The sequence below is a fragment of the Chiloscyllium plagiosum genome, chromosome 12, assembly GCF_004010195.1.
Source record: "Chiloscyllium plagiosum isolate BGI_BamShark_2017 chromosome 12, ASM401019v2, whole genome shotgun sequence".
Classification (NCBI taxonomy): domain Eukaryota; kingdom Metazoa; phylum Chordata; class Chondrichthyes; order Orectolobiformes; family Hemiscylliidae; genus Chiloscyllium; species Chiloscyllium plagiosum.
The window spans coordinates 21,457,094-21,474,983 of NC_057721.1; the positions used below are offsets into that span (position 1 = coordinate 21,457,094).

The window sequence follows — 17,890 nt, forward strand, 5'->3', positions numbered from 1 at the left end:
AGTCACAATGAAGGATAACTCAAACTGAACTTATAATTTTTCATTGAAATATACAGCATTTGTTTATCGATAATGAACGTAAAATGTAACTTCATTACTTCCACCAGTTTAATAAAAAATATAAAGTGCATTTTTGAGACAGTAATATTATAATATCAAAGGTTGGTTAATTAACTTGAAAATTGAGAAATGTCAGAAAGATGAGTGGTATATTACTAACCTGAAATAAGAAAGCATCCCCAAGTGAATTGCTGAGACAGAACACATTATCTTTCTTTGGATGTTCGGGCACTGCCTGAACAATGCTATTTTCAATCCAAACCATGTGCTTTGGTGCACTGCTCTGATCCACTCCTGATCTTCCATCACCATCGTAGAAAAATAAAGTGCAGCCTAAAGTTAGAAAACGAACATAATATTTTAAATTAAATATAAGTTACAGTAACTAAACAATGTCAATGCTACCTATGTAACACGCTAAACTCTATGACAAATTTCAGTTTTTATACTTTATAGGCAATGTACTGAGAACTGTCAAACACTGGATATAATTTTAAATTCTTTCTGGTCAATTTACTTGGTGCATTCATAAATATATGAATTCCTTACTGGAACAATTTCGAGTACTTTATCCAAACGACCAATCTTCAGGCATCAACCTTGATAGTGAATAACATTGGGATACCTCTCAATGATTATGTCTACTAGTTGCCGCATTTCTACAAGAGGCAAATGGATGATCACCAGGACCATGAAGTCCAGCTGGTTTTGTCCATATTCCAAAGGAATCAAGTCTATTTGTAGCTCTTCGACAGTACCTCAATTAAGATTGATTTAACTGCACAATGCAAATTCCTGAAGTAATCAATCAGTCAGGGGATAGAAAAGTTAACTCTCGTGCATAGGAAGCTTTATGAAGTCGAAAGACAATCTCAGAAACACCAACGAGCTCAAAGTAAAAGAAACAATAAAACTTTTATGGACTTTTGTCACACACCTACAAATCAGCAGATTTTACCTGCGCATGTGGCATTAATACACTGCAATATCCAAATAAAATAGAGATGCCTGACTTTAAACTGTAATTAACCCTGCGCTACCAGAAACTATACCATTAACATAGAAGCATGCAAGAATATATTGGAAGTGGAGATTTTAGCTACTTTACCCAAGCCACCAGAGGAGAGGTGTAAAATTGGTCAAGCCCTAAAAAAGAGCAATCCATTTGCTGTTTGTTTGAGAGGAACACAAGAGAGATCTAGGTATTCAGGTCCATTGTTCCCTGAAGGTGGCAACGCAGGTCAGTAAAGTGGTCAAGAAGGCATATGGCAAGCTTTCCTTAATTGGACAGGGGATTGAATATAAAGTTGGCAGGTCACGTTACAGTTGCCCCGGACTTTGGTTCGGCCACATTTGGAATACTGCATACAGTCCTGGTTGCCACATTACCAAAAGGATATGGATGCTTTGGAAAGGGTTCAGGGGAGGTTCACGGATGTTGCCTGGCGTGGAGGACGCTAGCTATGAAGAGAGATTGAATAGATTAGGATTATTTTCATTAAAACGACAGATGTTATGGGGGGACCTGATTGAGGTCTACAAAATCATGAGAAGTATAGACAGGGTGGATAGCAAGGAGCTTTTTGCCAGAGTGTGGAACTCAAGGGTCACAAGTTCAAAGTGAGAGGGGAAAGGTTTAGGGGAGATATGCGTGAAAGGTTCTTTACACAAGAGTGTGGTGGGGACCTGGAACACGTTGCCAGTGGAGGTGGTAGAGGCAGGAAAGATAGCATCATTTAATATGTATCTCGACAAATACATGAAAGGTCAGGGAGCAGATCTTTAGAAAATAGACGGCAGGTTTAGATAGAGGATCTGGATCGGCGCAGGCTTGGAGGGCCAAAGGGCCTGTTTCTGTGATGATATCTTCTTTGTTCTTCCTTTGTTCTTTAGTCGTTCAATAGAGGATTGTTTAAGAAAAATAGAGGGGAGGCAGCAACAGTAAGTAGCAACAGCCAATTATAAAAGAGCAGGTTGGGACGCCACTCCCATTACAGACTGTGCACACTTCAAAAGTCTTTTGAGGTTTATCAGAAGAGCCTCAGAAGGCTGTGCTGCTCCAAACCATTTGTCTCAGTTCTTTGCAGTCACCTTGGTAATACTCTTGGTAAGCAAAGTGTGAAGCATGATCAGGACTAGCAAAAATATGGATTTGAGGTTACAATCAGATCAGCCATGATCTCAAAGTAGCAAAGAAGGCTTGAGAGTTCCAGTGGTCCATCCTTGCTCCTTGTTCATATGTTTGTACGTTCGACAACAGGGTCCGTGGCCTAAAAAACTGGGAGGCCATGCTTAGCAAGTGACTGCTTTTTGGTAATACTGGCTCTTGCTTTGCTCCAGAAGTCAACAACTCCTTCTCAGAGTGCAGGATAAAGCTGTGTTGAGCTTACAAATGCCCTGCTGATTCTGGCTCAGGGCTCTTGTGGTTCAATGGTAGTGTCCAAACTTCTGAGCCAGTGGACAGCGAAGAGGGTTACCTCAGATTACAACAGGATCTGGACCAGATGGGCCAATGGGCTGAGAAGTGGCAGATGGAGTTTAATTCAGATAAATATGAGGTGCTGCATTTTGGGAAAGCAAATCTAAGCAGGACTTATACACTTAATGGTAAGGTCCTAGGGAGTGTTGCTGAACAAAGAGACCTTGGAATGCAGGTTCATAGCTCCTTGAAAGTGGAGTCGCAGGTAGATAGGATAGTGAAGAAGGTATTTGGTATGCTTTCCTTTATTGGTCAGAGTATTGAGTACAGGAGTTGGGAGTCATGTTGCAGCTGTACAGGACATGGGTTAGGCCGCTGTTGGAATATTGCATGCAATTCTGGTCTCCTTCCTAGCGGAAAGATGTTGTGAAACTTGAAAGGGTTCAGAAAAGATTTACAAGGATGTTGCCAAGGTTGGAGGATTTGAGCTATAGGGAGAGGCTGAACAGACTGGGGCTGTTTTCCCTGGAGCGTCGGAGGCTGAGGGGTGACCTTATAGAGATTTACAAAATTATGAGGGGCATGGATAGGATAAATAGGCAAAGTCTTTTCCCTGGGGTCGCGGAGTCCAGAACTAGAGGGCATAGGTTTAGGGTGAGAGGGAAAAGATATAAAAGAGACCTAAGGGGCAACCTTTTCACACAGAGAGTGGTATGTGTATGGAATGAGCTGCCAGAGGATGTGGTGGAGGCTGATAAATATTGCAATATTTAAGCGGCATTTGGATGGGTATATGAATAGGAAGGGTTTGGAGGGATATGGGCCGGGTGCTGGCAGCTGGTACTAGATTGGGTTGGGATATTTGGTCAGCATGGACGGGTTGGACCGAAGGGTCTGTTTCCATGCTGTACAACTCTATGACTCGAAGTGTGTTGCAACATTTCTGAGGAAGTGATTTGGAAAATATATTTACAGTGGCTCAACCATACCTTCCCTAATTATCAGCAGTTAACAGGAAAAGGTTGAGGCATGCATTATAATGGATAAAACAATTTCTGGTGATCTCAGGATGCTTCGGGACCCAATTAATCACTGCTTCTGAAAAGTCTTGACATGTTGACATGCTGGAACTACAGTGGATATTGGTTGAAAGGACTGAAAAATGAACAAACATGCTGACATCCTACAAAGGGCAGCATTTACACTTCCGCACACCACTGCCACCATCACTGGACTGAAGATCATGATTTTTCCCTTTAAAACAGAATGCCAAAGACAAATGACTACTTGAAAATTCTTATCCATTTAGTTCATTACTTAGCTCTTCCTTTACGGTACAAGAACAAATTGAATTTCGCCAAGCTGGAATTTAAGAGTCTGGATTGCAGCTACTGAAGCTTCTTCCTATTCTATAGGGTCTAGTGACATCGGTTATATTAGTTCGGGTCCTCTGCAGCACCTTTGAGATAAAGATGCTCTCCATCTTGCCAATGACCTGTGAGATAACATCCTGCAGGCTGGTAACAGAATCCCGGAGTCTCTAGGCTATAATAATGAAACTCCTTAACATGCCTTCAACCTGCTTGTGAAAATCAGTGATTTTCTCATGTTTGAATCCTTGATGTCAAACACAAAATCTGCACCTCTTTCAGATGGCGAGATGGACGAGGACCCTGTCCTCCAGCAAGTCTTTTGAACTCTCCCACAACGAATAACTGGTGTTTCTCACTGGTGCTGACCATTTCCCAGTGTGCTGACCTTGTGCTGTACTACATGAGGAAAGGTAGCTATTATCTAATCAACCTGTTCAGACATGTTCTTAAACATTTCTCGAGCAGGTGCGACTTAAACCGGGCACACGCGGCTCAAAAGATAAGAATACTACCATTGTGTCCAAACAGCCCCTACTGAAGGAAAGCCATGTTATATGTTGTCATTCAATGCATCTGACAATGCAATTCCAAGCAGTCTCCCTGGGCTATTTGTGCTCCCGATTAGAAATCACTTTGAGCCGGAGTGAAATCTAATGCTATTGCAGTCTTAAAACGTTTGCAAAAGCAAGCAGCTCCAATTGATAAAATTAGAAAAAGGACAGCCTGAATCCAAGGACTGAGGAAAGGAAATTCAGTATTCACAAGGGGGAACATCTGCAATCGTAGTTGAACTTGAAAAAGATCAGTCAACCTACCCACTTATCTTAGCCATTTCTTTGATGATCTATGCCCATTGTCAAAGAGATAAATTAGATTGCTTTGCAAAATTGGGTGTTCTTAATATAAACCAAATGACACAGGATCTTATCAATTAGTGTAATAGCATGGACCTGCTGGCCAGGTGGATCGTTTCTGTAAATACTATGCAATTCGAACCAGAGTGCATGGCTCTGGCCAGCTATGATAGATGGTCACTCATGGTGCTGGTTCAGTCTGGTTGAGGTCCTAGATCTGTTGTTATAACAACATTAAGATCTACAATTGGAAATTTAATTTTCTGATGCACTGGCATCTTCACAAGTTCAGATAAGTTCTGGGTTGGCACATGTGGGGAAGTTGATATCGGTGGTTAATGCAAAATGGCACCAAAACTACCACACTGATATCATATTCATTACTGCTTTTCCTGCTAAACCTTATTGTCTGAAGCTTGAAATATGAGGTAAAGGATATATTTGAGATAAAGAAACTACTGTGAAGATCCAAAATGTTAAATGAAAAGTTTCCGCTCTTTCCTGCAAGCCTCTAACTGTTGTCTTAATTAAATTTTAAATATTGTCACATCCATAGGCTTTCATGGTCAATGATTCCATTTCGCAAAGAAAAACTTGAAGTGACCATCATGCCCTATAACTGACTTGCCAACATCTCCCGCAATCTTAAATAGGTCCAGCAACCTTGAGCAGGAGTTACTGAAGAGATATTGTTTCATGGAAGTGGTGACTGACATTGGGTGAGGAAGGTTGTGTTGCATCTTGTCCACATTTTTCACCATTTTCTGGGCAAGAGACATAGGATGAAGAAAAATTGTACACCTGTTCAAAGTACATTTGGTGCTAAGCTTCTCCATCCTGTTTTTTACTGTAATATGCCTAAATTAGATCCAAAAATTGGTATGAGACAGAAGATAATACAATCCAAAATCTAGCATGTGTCAAGTTGATAACCTTTCCTTTTTTGAGGAATAGTGTGTGCTGGAATAAAACAAAAGTTGGTGGACAACAAGCATTCATTTCACAAAATCTATATTAAAGTATTTACCACTGAATGCACCATTGATTGTAAAACTCAATTTAATGTCAATAGCATTCAACTCTATTTCATAATTAAGAATTCAGGCAAAAGGTTTCTGAACGAAAATAAAATCAACAGAACCTAAAACATACCTTTTAATGATACCCAATAATATTTCCATTTCCTCCGTGTAGCCAGTTCCACTTTTTTATTTTTCTTGTGGACTAAAAAGTTCTTCACAGCAAGTGAACCTGCTTTTCGAACAGTTCCTTGATCTGCAGTTTGACTGTCAGACTGCCCTGGGGAGCTGAGGGTACCACTGCTTTGTTCATCGCTCATAGCTGACTCCGCTTCTTCTGGATTTTCTGTATTGACAGGATTTGATTCCAAAGTACATCTAAAGTTCTCATACACCCCTTGACGAAGTGCATCTCCTGCTGTGACAATATCACTACAAATTAAATCACGGTTGAAATTGGCTGGATAGCATGTCGTACTGGTCATATTGGAAAAGCGGGAAAGATGATCATTGTCCATTGTTGCACCATCAATACCACTATCTGCACATTCACTTCCATCTCCTGTGGTAATGTCCTACACAGAAATACACACTAAAATCGGTTCATTGTTACAGTGAAAGATGCAAATCAAAATAATAATCCATATACATATTGAGCTTACAAGTTCAATTACTTTATTTTATCCTGCACTCCTTTACGAGAGTGTACATTATTTCAGTCAAGTCCACCCATAAGCTTATCACAATTTCTGTTCTTTGAGCATATCAATTTGAATATTATTTGTGCAAACCAATCCTCCCCAATTATTTTAGGTAGTTAATTGTTCCCCACTTATCTTACAAGGTTTAGCATCACAAAAACAATTTCCTATCTAGCATTCATGAGTGTGACTACTATCTTACAGAAAAACTAACATCTGGAGACATCTCCCTTTCCACCGTACCCTTCTTGCAACAGACCCTGCTTACTTTTCATGGTCTCCTCATAGTTACATAATACTCCAGGGTAATTGGAAAATGAACAAAGTGGGGAATAAAACAAACCTGTCTTCTTCTTCCCCCTCCACCTTTTTAAAAATTCCACTGTCCCAGGAACAACATTCAGTTTGGACATTTGAAACATTGTGGAGCTGGCCAGTGACAACAGAAGTTGAGAATCTGCTTGGGTAGTAACATCGTGAACAGAGTGCTTCAGGTTACTGATAGTAGTTATCGTGTTTTCGTGCCGGCCTCTGTTCAATTTGAAATTTTCTACAGATTGCAGTTTATACTTCAGCATGGATGGTGATATCTGCAACATGTGATATAACTGGAAGCTTTTGAAACAAAGTTTAAAAGAAACTTCCAACTGAAACTTGCGTTTTGGGCATTAATTTTGTGCATCAGTAAGTGAACTGTTAAGTAATATTCCCTCCAACATTTATAACCATTGTGACTGCAGAGCAGCCAAATTTAGTTCTTTCACAGATCTTAATTACTGAACACCACCAAATATAGGAGCAGGATTAGGCCATTTGACTCATCAACTCTGCTCTGCCATTCGATTATGTTTCTCAACTCACTCCCCTGCCTTCTCCTGAAGCCCTTCAGCCTCTTATGAATCAAGAACCAATCTCCATCTTAAATACACTCAATGACTTGGCCTCCACAGCTTTCTGCAGTTATGTGTTTGACAGATTAATCACCCTCTGGTTGAAAAAATTCCTTATTTTATGTCTAAAGGGACATCCCTTCACCCAGAGGCTGAGCCCACAGGTCCTAGTCTCTCCTACTTCTGGAAGCATCTTCTCCAAGTCCACTCTATCCAGGCTTCTCAGTGTTCTGTAAGTTTCAATGAGATCCCTGCTCATCTTTCTAAATTATATTCAGTACAGACCCAGAGTTCTCAACCACTCCTCATATGTCAAGCCCATAATTCCTAGGATCATTCTTGTTAACCTCCTCTGGAGCCACTCCAATGCCACACATCCGTTCTTTGATACAGGGCCCAAAACTGCTCAGAATATTCCAAATGTACCTTGACCAGAACCTTTATACAGTCTCAGTCCATCTCTGCTCTTGTATTCTAGTCCTTTCAAAATGAATACCAACACTGCATTTGCCTTAACTGTCAACTGAACCTGTATGTTAACCTTCAGAGAATCCTGAACTTGAACTCCTAAGTCCCTTTGTATGCTTCAGATTTCCGAAACCTTTTTCTCATTGAGAAATTAGTCTATGCTTCTATTCTTCGTACCAAGTGCACAACATCACACATTCCCACATTGTATTCCATCTGCCACTTCTTTGCCTACTCTTCTAGGCTGTCCACATCCTTCTGCAGCCTCCCCACTTCGTCATCACTATTTGTCCCTTCAGCTATGTTTCTGTACAAAGTACATTCTGGAACAACTATTACCAACTGTGCACATTTTTGCATTTTGTCACTACAAAGCGAATGTTTTTTCAGTGTGCTAACTATTTGAACAAAGCTATTTAGCCTCAGAACGGAGAGATCAAGACTGGATCACAAAGTTTATGCAAAGAAGTAAATGAATTTCGTGAAGAAACATTATCAAATTATGACAAAGACAATGGACCACGGAATTAAACTCGTACAATTTGAGGGCGGATCACTTGAAATTCTTCGCACAAAAGAAAGGGTGATTATTATATAGCTGAATCCATGAAGTTGAAATCTGCAAGACTTCCTCAGCCTGGGAGATGATTGCTTAAGGCGCATGTGGGTGGCAAAAGTATTTCTTGCAACACTGAACAACGATAAATTGTGGGGCTTTCAATATATGGTTATTAGCAGCTTTAACACTACAGAATGACAACATTTACAGCTCACTAGCAGAGCACACTTTGCTTTTGACTTTTGTTCCTTTTTTAAACTGCTGATATACTGAAACATGCTTGAAATTAGATTGCCTGGACATCAAGCTAGCTTCGTGTATGTAACAGCAGTCAAATATCAATTATTATTCTTGGTCACGGGAATTTGAAGAACCCATTTCAAACTGTCTATTAACTTAGCACTCCAATTAACTCGCCAGAAATAATACTTTGCAGTTTGCAAATTCATACATATGGGTTTTCCTCCAGCCCACAACAGCTGGAATCTTATTTTTAAATACTAATTGATATTGCTGCTTCAAAAAAAAGTCTAATTAAGAATCTTTCTGGCCACAGCTAAATAAAACAGAAATAGAATTAAACTCCAAATACTGCTGACTATTTGACATCAAATCCATCATCCTCTAAGTTTCTATAGTTAACCAGTAATTGTCAATGGCTTTAATAAAAGCCAACATGATTTTTTATTCTATGCATTACCTGTGTTGTTTTGGACCTTCTGACATATGTGGTTCTGTTATCAGTAACATGGCTTATTCGTCCTTTAGACGCTCCTTCGGAAAGGCAATGGGACTTCCTGCATGGAAGCGTTGAGGCAACATATGAATGAACACTTGCATTTTCTCCAGCTGACCAGGCCACAGCATTTATATTTTCTGGCTGTATTGTATTATGTGAATGAGTCCTCAAATTCCGAGGGAGTGTCTTAAATCTGTTTCTTCGCGTTTTGTTCATATTTGCACCTGTTGGTTTTTGGCTATATAGTTCATTTAGAGAGTTAGCACGTTGGTTTCCACTCAATTGTTCTAGATCAATAGAATTACTGTTTATTAGCCTACTTTTCTCATATCCCTTGTCATCAGTATTATCCAACAGATCTTCTGTGCTGGTTAACCGATCCTGACTTAGGTCAGATAAGGAGAATTCCATACTATCTTGTCGCCACATATCAGCAGATTTGGATCGTTTTTTCTTGATATTTGTGCTTTCTAAAATGGTCGTTTCATCTCCAGTAACTAGATGCAGATCTTCAATATTTGCTTGGGAAACAGAGTCTAATCTTATTTCATCAAAATTCTCTATAACATGGATAATATGATTGTCCAAACAAATGTCAAGCTCATCCCTTGAATGGAGTGGCTGGACAGCACTTCTTCGCCTGGTACTGGAAACTGAAGAACCTGTATGGTAAGACACAGGCCTTACACTTTTACCCATTCTACCCACCCAAGATGGACGACCAAATTCTTCTTCTAAAGCATTATTAAGATTTCCTGGATGACTGACGTCCAGGCCATCCCTTGCCAGTGATTGTGGGATACTGGGAGTGCTACTAGACTTAGTGCTTGTTTCGGAATTTCTGTGTGTAATCCTGACTGCTGAGGCAGGCCTGGCTCTTCGTGAAGTTTTAGTTGGAATGCGAAGTGACCGAGACATGTGCTTGCGTGACAGACCTGCACGCTCATCTCCAGAAAACGCTCGTTCACTATCATTCTGGCTCTCTGAATTTCCCATCTTTTGAGACGTCTAAGGAAAAAAAAATAAGTCTTCGAAAAATAAGTTTTGTTTTGAGTTATAAAGAATTTTTTAAAAACACATTAACGTCAGACTCAAACTTCCCTAGATCAACGATTTTCAGAAGAATCAGTTGATTTTCAAATGCAAATTCATATTTTCAAAAGTGATTTATATATGCTAACAGGAAGTCAAAATAATCCAAAGGAGAAAATGTCCATTACTCCTGGAGTCAAATTATAGAAACAGATTAGAAAGTGACCACCATAATGAGAAAATTCATGCAAAGTATTTTGAATTGTGGCACCATCTGAACAACTAGGCTCACCATGGTTCTACCTAATCTGATTACTCGTATATTTTTTGGTCTCAAAAAAGCACTCATTACCCACATCATAGGTGCAGGAAATTTCCAGGTGCAAAGATGCTGTGGTGAACATGTCGTGCTTTTGAAAGACATCATCTTGTTGCTTCAGATTTTCTTCAGCATCTACTTCAACTTGTTTTGCTTAAATTAAGGTAACCACTTAAACAAAAACAGATTCTTCAGTAGTATGTGCTTACACCAGTACAAAACAAAAAACATCTTTGAGTTCCAAAAGCTAAAGGAACCTTGCACCCCAATGTAAATCACTTGGTTGCTTTGATGTTTATGGTAATTGCTCAAAAAAAATCAGATTTTAAGCTCTTGAAGTTGTAAATTGCTTTGGAAAAACAGATCTATTATGTACCTGTGACAAGTCCTGGAATTTTCAAAACATAAGGGAGCTCAAATAGAAAATTTCACCACAAAAATGAAAAAAAGGTTGGCTGGAATGAATGAACACAGACAATATGTCAATTTGCAGCTCAGATTGAGGTTCTAGATGTAAATTTGCTCACTGAGCTGGCAGGTTTGTTTTCAGACATTTCATGATCATACTAGGTAATATCATCAGTGAGCCTCCTATGAAGTGCTGGTGCTATTGTCCCTCCTCTCTATTTATTGGCCTTGTTTCTTAAGATTGGTGATGTAATTTCCGATTCTTTTTATCAGAGGATGGTAAATGGTCACGATGACGTTACCTAGTATGGTGACAAAACGTCTGAAAACAAACCTGCCAGCTCGATGAGCAAACTTACATCCAATATGTCAATGATCTTTCTATTAATGACTGATGATTTGGTATTTAAATGAAGAATATAGAATAGCTCTTACTTGAAAATATTACATTTAAAAATTTTTATATGTACTAAACATATGTTACAATACTATCATTAAGAATCTGTAACATTTGAAGTTGTCTTAATAGAAAATCGCATTTCCATAACAAGATTGTTGGCAAATTACAGATTAAAACTCAAAAATTCAAATCATTTTGTTGACTGACTTATCAACAACTTTCAACTCTTGAATTTGCAATTTTTTGTAGGTCTTCATTTTTGGCAACTTGGAATAATGCACATGAGATGCAAAAAAAACTCTATCCCCTGAAATTGCAAATAAAAAGATATAAAATACCAAGACTAAATAAAGAACCTTACCTTGGAGATTGGTGTTGAAATCAAACAACAGTTCACCGAGTCTTCAGGTGGAGTACATGCCAGAAATTAAGGCATAGCAATCAAGTTACCAACATTACTGTGACTTTCAACACTTACTAATCCAGGTCTTCTTTAGAATTTAGCTTCAGCAAGTGAATTTTAACAGGAGCCTGAAAAAAAGTTTATGGTTACAATGTATTAATTTGAAGATAAAAACAACATGACCATCACTCAAAGAAAAAAAACAGCTTGAAAGGATGCTTTGTAATCACCAGATTCATCTTCCAAATACTACAGGATTTAAATATTTTAGCTGAATGCATAGAAAACTTGTAATTTAGCAAAAATACCTTCCAAAATTGTCAGGATATCAGATAGACAGTTTTGCATTTGATCTTCTACTTCCATGATCTATCATGTCCCAGGACTGTGCAACCTCACTAGTTTGTTTTGATATGAAATTAAAACAAACCTAGAAGGAGTTGCAATGTCCGAAGGAAAACCAATCCAGCCAGGACTGAGGGGATGACTGAATACAACATGTAATGCACAATTTGTGTCAATTAAAGATTGAAGGTGGCTCAACAAGAAAATTTCCTTCATTCAGTTTTTTCCAGACCCTGTAGGAATCTCAAGAAATAATTTTATCTGAAGGTAGGAAGATATGGAATAATCAAAATCAGATTGCATGCCAGCAGGGCCTCTGGTGCAGGCATACAAAAGAACAGATCCATTGATTGCAAACCTCTGCCAAAGCTGATAAATATTTAGGTTCAGCGGTTTTGAATTTCCAATATTGAGAGAGCGAGCATTTTTTAAACCAGCCTGTACCAGACATTTACTTGGGGCTCTGGCCTTCTTGCTTCATACTTCTCATCTGTATTTCCAGTGAATTGGTATGGGAACTCTTTATAGAAAGCGAGAATTTAGCTTTCATTACATTCACTCCCAACATGAGCCAGCAAAATTTAATTAAATCCAAGCTGAAAACAGTTTGATACATTTCGAACTAAATGTAAAAATATGGCTTTTAAGTTTTCATTTCAATTTACAAATAGTGTTTAACATTAGCTCCTACAAAAGAAATTACTGCAGACCTTCCAGACCAATATGTAAAAAAAATAATACTTTAGGTATAAAATAATTGCAAACTAATACCAAGTAACTTGTGTCTGTTTTTTTTTTAAAAACCATTCCAGTTAACAGATTTCAAGCTTCGAGAGCATTTTAGTTGGATCAGTCAGTACTGCCAAATGCTGAGCATGCGATTTAGTACTCCTCAAACTTGTTGCCAATGTGACCCCATGAAGCTCATATTTTCATGTCTCCTCTGTGAAACCAGTGACAGCAGGAGCACAATTATTATACCTCAATCAGAGCTCCAGGGCTGTCAGAGAATTCATGATTTTTAACTTTCTGCTCATGACCCCACCTTGAGTCCCATTCCCTACTTTAGGGAGGACTACTGTAAACATCCTTTACCATGTTTGAAAGTAATCTGATTTGTAAGGCATTTAACCTAAAATACGTACGACAATTGTAGGTTAAAACAGATATGAGGGAAAAAGGTGTTGCATGCTATTGTAACGAACATCGAACTATACACAAGTGGAATATGCAGTATAACAGTCGTAACTGTGTGGCTAAAATCTTGAAAATCTTAGGATTTGATTCGAGCCAGCAATTTGATTTTATTTTGGAAATGCAAAATTGCACAATAAAAGTGCAGTCACTTCATCCAGTCTACTGTGGGGAGCTAATAAAGTCTGAGGTGACTAGGGTGGGAGTGATCTCTTGCTAAAGAGGACAGCAGAGGCTGCAAGAAGTGGGAGAAAAGGGCAAGGCTGCCTGTGAAACGTAGCAAATGAGGTAAGGTGGTAAGGAAGTGGAAGCAGAGGGTGAGACTGCAAGGCGTTGAAACAGAGATCAAGGAGGCACCGTGACTAGGAGTAGAGGGAGTGTCTGAACATCATGGGGGTGTGGCAGGGGAATCTGCAAGGGAGATGGGAAAGAGCAAGAAATGCTGCAAGAGAGTGAGAGAAACGTAGGCTGAAGGATGCGATACAAAGAGGCAGGCTGCAAAGGAGAGGGAACAGATGTAAAACACTCAGAAGCTAAATCAGCTAACTAGGGTCAGAAAAACCTCAAATCACTGAGGGAACTAATTCCTTGCAAATGAATGTGAAATCTCTACCTTAAGGCTGCATGTGTTTGCAAAATTTATGGACAGGGTAGGGTGGAAAATCATGTATAGGGTGCTATTATGAAGTCTACTGCATGAATTGTCAAATTTGGGTCTCAGATTCAGATCTTGGGTACAATACAAAAAGGGTGATAATGCCCAGCTAAAATCTTCCAGTTTAGCGCATATATAACGGAAAATACATTAGATGTGACTGAACCAATGTTTTGAAGGCGTCTTTAGGGTGATAGGTTTTTCTGTAAAAGGTTTGCTGATAATTTATACTCATTGTGTTGTGCCAATTTAATTCCTGTCGTGTCTCAGAAATTAATGCTTTGCTGTTGTGCTGTGCTTTATATTTAATGGAGAATTGCTAATTATTGAAAACATTGTTGAATTCTTCAAATTCTGCATCTATACGAGTTTAAACACACCATGTGCCAATATCTTTTTACGAAGTATAAGCTCTGAAAATGAAAAAAATGCCTTGACAAACTATTCAAGTTCTTGAGAAAAAAACATTTTCTGCCCTGATGAGAAGGGCAATTAAAGTGAAAGCTGCTTAAGTCAGGTAAATTGGCATGCAGATTAAAAGGTGGATAAAGTTAAGATTAGGAGCAGAGCAATTACAGTTACCTGAGGAGCAAAAACACACCATAACCAATGCGATGCCATTATTAAATTATTACATATGCCAAAATTGTGACAGAATGCTTAAGCTGATATAAAAACTAGAACATAATCACAGTCATCACATTTCCTAAGAAAATAAACATAACTCAGAAGAGATTACATTTTCTGGAGGAAAACAAATTAATGCTATTATATTTATTCAACAACTTTACAAATGGAAAAAAGATTCAATGTGTGAAGGAGGAGATGGCATGGGGCAGGGTGACACTAGGCACATGGACACACAAGATGGCCGCTGAGCCATCAGTTGACTGCCAGAGTGAGGGAAACAGCAGGGCAGATACGGACACTGCCACCAGACTGCCAACACAACGCACTCACAACCCAGTTTAAGGCAGGTGGCGGAGAGATTACACAATAGTAACTAACACGGTGTCTGGGTCCAGCCAAAACATCTTCTCGAAATGAAACCCTTCTCAGGAAGAACAAATTGCGCCCATTACTACAGCAATGGTTTTCCGTGCATACATTGAAACTGACAACATCTACACTGAAACTGACAATGACCACGTGGAAATTAACAAAGGCTGCGCTGGAACTGACAAAGCCTGTATCAAAACTATGATTCTACAATGATTGCCAAAAACAAACCATATTACAAAGATAATAATCTCATCACTGACCTATTGTATCACAAGATATACAGTATAAAAGTTTCTTGACATGTGCTCCGGGTCGAGAGAAGACTCGCAGCTGACCACTGTGCTGTTGGTGTCTTTCTCTCCCTGGAGCTCCAGTATTTCCTTATGCAATAAACTCGGTCATTGAACCCCAGTTCTGACTCAAAGACTGGTGTTTTTCCCCCACAACAATGTGCAACACGGTTCATCTTGTACACAATGGAGCTTTTTAAATGGATGGCCACTCACAAATGACATGGTCGTGTAGAATGTAATCACATTTGGTTCAATTCTAACATTTATACAAAAGATGCTTAATTTATTTTCTGATTTACACCCCTACCCACTCTGGTCAGCACAATTAAAATGTTAAAGACTAAATTGATAATGTTAAAAAGACAGAACTGACCTCGAGTCCCATAGCTGTACAACCTGAAACACATGCAGGTGTCACAAAACAATTGTAATTCAAACACATCTACTTCCCTTCATTGACAGTGCAACATTACACATTTAATCAAAGCTTAATCATCTTGATGTTCACTTTATTACTTCATTTAACAATTAAACCTAGCAGGCATTGTGGAACACTTCTTCATTCATGTGGTAAGCAAAGCAGTCATAGTAGTTCCTGGTATTGTGCAGTCTCAATTCTCTCAGTAACAATTTCAATTATTTCAGTTGTGGTTCTCTGAGTGGGAGCAAAAGAAACTGGATTGAGATTAGCAAATGAAATTCATACAGGGCCCTTAAGAGTCTGCAACAAGATGTATCTTTTATCTAATAAATCAGGATGGTTTCAAAAGTAGATCCCAGAGGAGAAAAAGCAGTCTCAAATCTTCTCTTGGACCCCACAAAACATGTTTTTAAACTAGAACCAGGAATAATCCCTGCAAATACACACTTTGCATTTGCAAATACGCACGAAGGATAACAGGAGTTGGTAGCTTGAAGTTAACTCTTGGATTTCACAAACTAATTCTTATACCTTTGACCAGCATAAATTTCATATTAATTAATTGGTGTGACCAGACATCAATGGGTCAATGATTTATAGGATTACTCCTACTCATTTATGCACAAGTGTAACATATTGAGCATTTCTTTCAAATAAGTTTTTCATTTATTTGCATTATTTTGAATACTTAAAGTCAAAGCCAACATTTGCTTCAATTGGGGGAAAAGTAGTCTCCTCACCCGGGTCTAAAAGTATTGGACACAGGCATAAGGGTTTGTGGCCTGTCAGAGAAGCAGTTGAATACATTGAAGGGTGATTAGCAAGGTGAAATATTTTATGATTGGACCAGTCAAGGAGGTCATGTAAAGGATGCAGCTGAAGTGTAAAAGTATGTACATAGGTAGATTGTTATTGTATCGAGTTTTCAGACAATTAATAGGAAGACAGAGATCCCGAGACTGTTTGATGCTACAAGCAGTGAAAATCAAAATGGAACGTGAAGACATCCAGTAGATCGAACCAAAGTGAGAAGGGGAGACAGTTGAATTCAGCAAATTGAGATACAAACCTAGATCTAAAAGTGGTACTGACGAGGAGCATGACAGTGTTGTCAGTTTTAATGACTAAAACTGTAGCTAAGTGTTCAAGGCACAACTCACTTAGATGGGAAGATAGTTTTTTTTAGATACAGAACATGTCAGAGGTGAACAAGCACAAGTGAATTGAAGGCAAGTTAGCTCTGAGAAGGGCTTAGTCGATGCGTAATTACTTTTATTGAAGCAAAATCTTGAAAGCTCTGAAGCAACAAATGTTGTTATTTTAAGCCTGCCTTGGGTCACCACAACAATTGCCAAATAATATCAAAAGAGTTCAGAATCAGCAACAGCCACATACTTTAGGACTTCTGAAATCAAACAAACCTAATCTGTTTCACTCAAACTAGTGGTAAGATTCTGGTATGTCTAAATTTTGAGGCTTGGTAGGGGAAGTCATTTTTTTTAATGAAACTATCATTCCTCCTTTCCTTGATTTCCATCTTCCTTTCTTTTTCCTGTGCCCCTTCGATTTCCTTCTTCCCAACTTCCTCTTGTTTTTTTTTGGTTTCATATTTCTCTTCACATATCACTTTCTTTTATCCTTTGTACACGGCCACTCCCCACTTTAAGGTTTTGGTAGTTTGCCAAGAAATCAAGCTGAGCAGATTGCAGAAAAGGCAAGTCATGAGTCACTGGATGGTAAACAACTGCAATGCACAACAGACAATCAAGTTACACTCAAACTCCTGTCAAGACATGCTGTTCAACAGATAAGGAGAAAGTGAGGGCTGCAGATTCTGGACATCAGTCAAAAAGTGAAGGGCTGGAAAACCATAGCGGGTCAGGCAATATCAGAGGAGCAGGAGAATCGTCATTTCAGGAATAAGCCCTTCATGTCGACTCTCCTGCTCTCAGATGCTGCCTGACCTGCTGTGCTTTTTCAGCCCCACACAGCTAAACAGTTGAGTCAAAGAATGGGTTTGCAAATAAAGGCCAAGAATTATCTGATCTGGGTAGGTATAGTGACTGATTGCCAAGAAAGCAGATAGAAAATAGATAGAAGGAGATAGACAATAGACAATAGGTGCAGGAGTAGCCCTTCGAGCCTGCACCGCCATTCAATATAATCATGGCTGATCATTCCTAATCAGTATCCTGTTCCTGCCTTATCTCCATAACCCTTGATTCCACTATCTTTGAGAGCTCTATCCAACTCATTTTTAAATGAATCCAGAGAGTGGGCCTCCACTGCCCCCTGTGGCAGAGCATTCCACACAGCCACCACTCTCTGGGTAAAGA

General features: G+C 39.0%; 1 protein-coding gene across 3 annotated transcripts in view; it reads right to left on the reverse strand.

Annotated features, from left to right (window-relative positions):
* The window catches only part of tiam1a (TIAM Rac1 associated GEF 1a), a 327,029-nt gene that overhangs the window by 187,941 nt on the left and 121,198 nt on the right, over positions 1–17,890 (reverse strand). For 2 of the 3 annotated variants that reach the window (XM_043700705.1, XM_043700702.1), the window contains exons 2-5: positions 11,603–11,772; positions 9,044–10,090; positions 5,859–6,300; positions 221–393 (exon numbers count right to left, since the gene is read on the reverse strand). In XM_043700705.1, coding sequence (XP_043556640.1) covers positions 221–393; positions 5,859–6,300; positions 9,044–10,078 — 1,650 coding nt within the window. In that variant the 5' untranslated portion in view covers positions 10,079–10,090; positions 11,603–11,772. Of the gene's footprint in view, positions 1–220; positions 394–5,858; positions 6,301–9,043; positions 10,111–11,602; positions 11,773–17,890 lie in introns of all 3 variants that reach the window. The other variant, XM_043700703.1, reaches the window with a different exon arrangement.